Genomic DNA, 1,691 nt, shown 5'->3' with positions numbered 1-1,691 from the left:
CATAGGATCTTAGACTAGGGCTGGAAGTGCTATCAGAAGCCATTTAAACACATAGAAATTACTTATGTTCCAGACATTGTGCTAAGAACAGGGGCCAGAAAGCAAAAGCAAAAACAGCATGAGCCCTCAAGAAACTTATAGTCTGATGAGGACAATGACATGTCGATAAATATGTATATTCAAGGTATATACAGAAAATACGTAGTGTGTGAAGTATAGAGCAAAAATAACTTGAGAGGAGAAAGTGCTAGCAGCTGGGGGTTGGACTGGGAGAAGGTAGTATTGGAGCCGAGTCTTGAAGGAAGCCATTGGTTCTAAGTATTTTACAGATGTGAAAACTGGGGTATAAGGAGATCAAGTGTCACTCAGTAATCATTAGAGGGGGGATTCGGAATTTGAACTCAGGTCCTCTGACTCATCCCTGGATACTTCCCAAGATTTTAGTTTACAGAAAGAGCTTTCAAGAGAATTTCTCTGTCTCTCTTTTACCTTCATCACTTTTATTTTGTACCTAGGACTATGTATCATTGAAATGCACTACATGATTTTTCTTCCAGGCTTTCCCTTCGCACTGAATATTCCCTGAGGTGAACTGAGTATGTTAATATACTTCATAAGTCAGTGCTCTGACTTCTTAATCACCCCTAGGTCTTGGCTTCTTATAGGCTCTTTATTTATATCTACTATAGATTGCAGAGAAGTCTCAAATTGCATGCTTCAGGTGTGACTTTTATCAGAAAAGAAGTAAATCACTGTTGGAGAGTCCTGCAAATGAATTTAATTTTAGAAACTGTGTTTGCTGCATGTGTTTTACTTAACCCTTTAATAAACTCCTTGCCTATCAATGGTTTATTGAGATTTAGAAATAAGCCTTTTGGGGAAAACCAAGGTACCACCACCTCCAGCAGCATTTTCTATTGATGGCATTTCTAGCTTACTAACCATTGAATATTTTTCCTTTGTCTAGGATCCTTGAGTAAAACATGTCTGACAAGATGTCTAGTTTCCTGCATATTGGAGACATTTGTTCTCTTTACGCAGAGGGATCAACAAACGGATTTATCAGCACATTGGGGTAAGAGCACCTGATATCTTATGTGATGGGCTTTAAAAAAAAATCTATATTTCTTTTTTTTTTTTTTAAAGCAATCGGGGTTAAGTCACTTGCTCAAGGTTACACAGCCAGTTATTTCTGGGTGTGGTGCTGAGTATCTGAGCCCAGATTTGATCCAGGTCATCCTGACACTGGAGCCAGTGCTCTTACTCACTGAGCCACCTGGCCGCCCCTAAAAATCTATATTTCAGTAACCCAAGTTTAAAAGTCCTATGGAAGGATTTTGTATGACTGTGACCACTTGTGACTACTTTTTTTACCTGGCTATAATAAGTATAATGGTATAAAGAGTGGGACAGTTGAAATCTATAGCTAATTTCTTTTTTTCCCCTCTCCTCCCCCCCCACTGAAATCTCTAGCTAATTTCAAACTTCATTTTAGTCATAAGTTTTTTTTTAAATTTTTGTCACAAAAAGCTTTCCTGAAATAGAATACAACATGAATTTAGAAAGAGTAAAACCTTACAAGTACAAAAGATGAGGAAGATGTAGCTAGACAGCAGTTCATCTGAAAAAGGTCTAGAATTTTCAGTGGACTGAAGTTCATAGTATAACACATCCCCCCTTCGCTTTCCCCC

General features: G+C 38.1%; 1 protein-coding gene across 1 annotated transcript in view; it reads left to right on the top strand.

Moving 5' to 3' along the window:
- The window catches only part of ITPR1 (inositol 1,4,5-trisphosphate receptor type 1), a 393,216-nt gene that overhangs the window by 26,077 nt on the left and 365,448 nt on the right, over positions 1-1,691 (top strand). Inside the window, exon 3 of the mRNA XM_069084059.1 lies at positions 968-1,075. Within this exon, the coding sequence (XP_068940160.1) occupies positions 984-1,075 (92 nt within the window). The 5' untranslated portion in view covers positions 968-983. The remainder of the gene's footprint in view (positions 1-967; positions 1,076-1,691) is intronic.

Source organism: Petaurus breviceps, unplaced genomic scaffold (genome assembly GCF_028583685.1).
Source record: "Petaurus breviceps papuanus isolate PSGF00001 unplaced genomic scaffold, PetGlider_PUasm1.0 174, whole genome shotgun sequence".
Classification (NCBI taxonomy): domain Eukaryota; kingdom Metazoa; phylum Chordata; class Mammalia; order Diprotodontia; family Petauridae; genus Petaurus; species Petaurus breviceps.
Note: the sequence above shows the minus strand (reverse complement) of the source record. Positions and strands in the feature narration are given on the sequence as shown.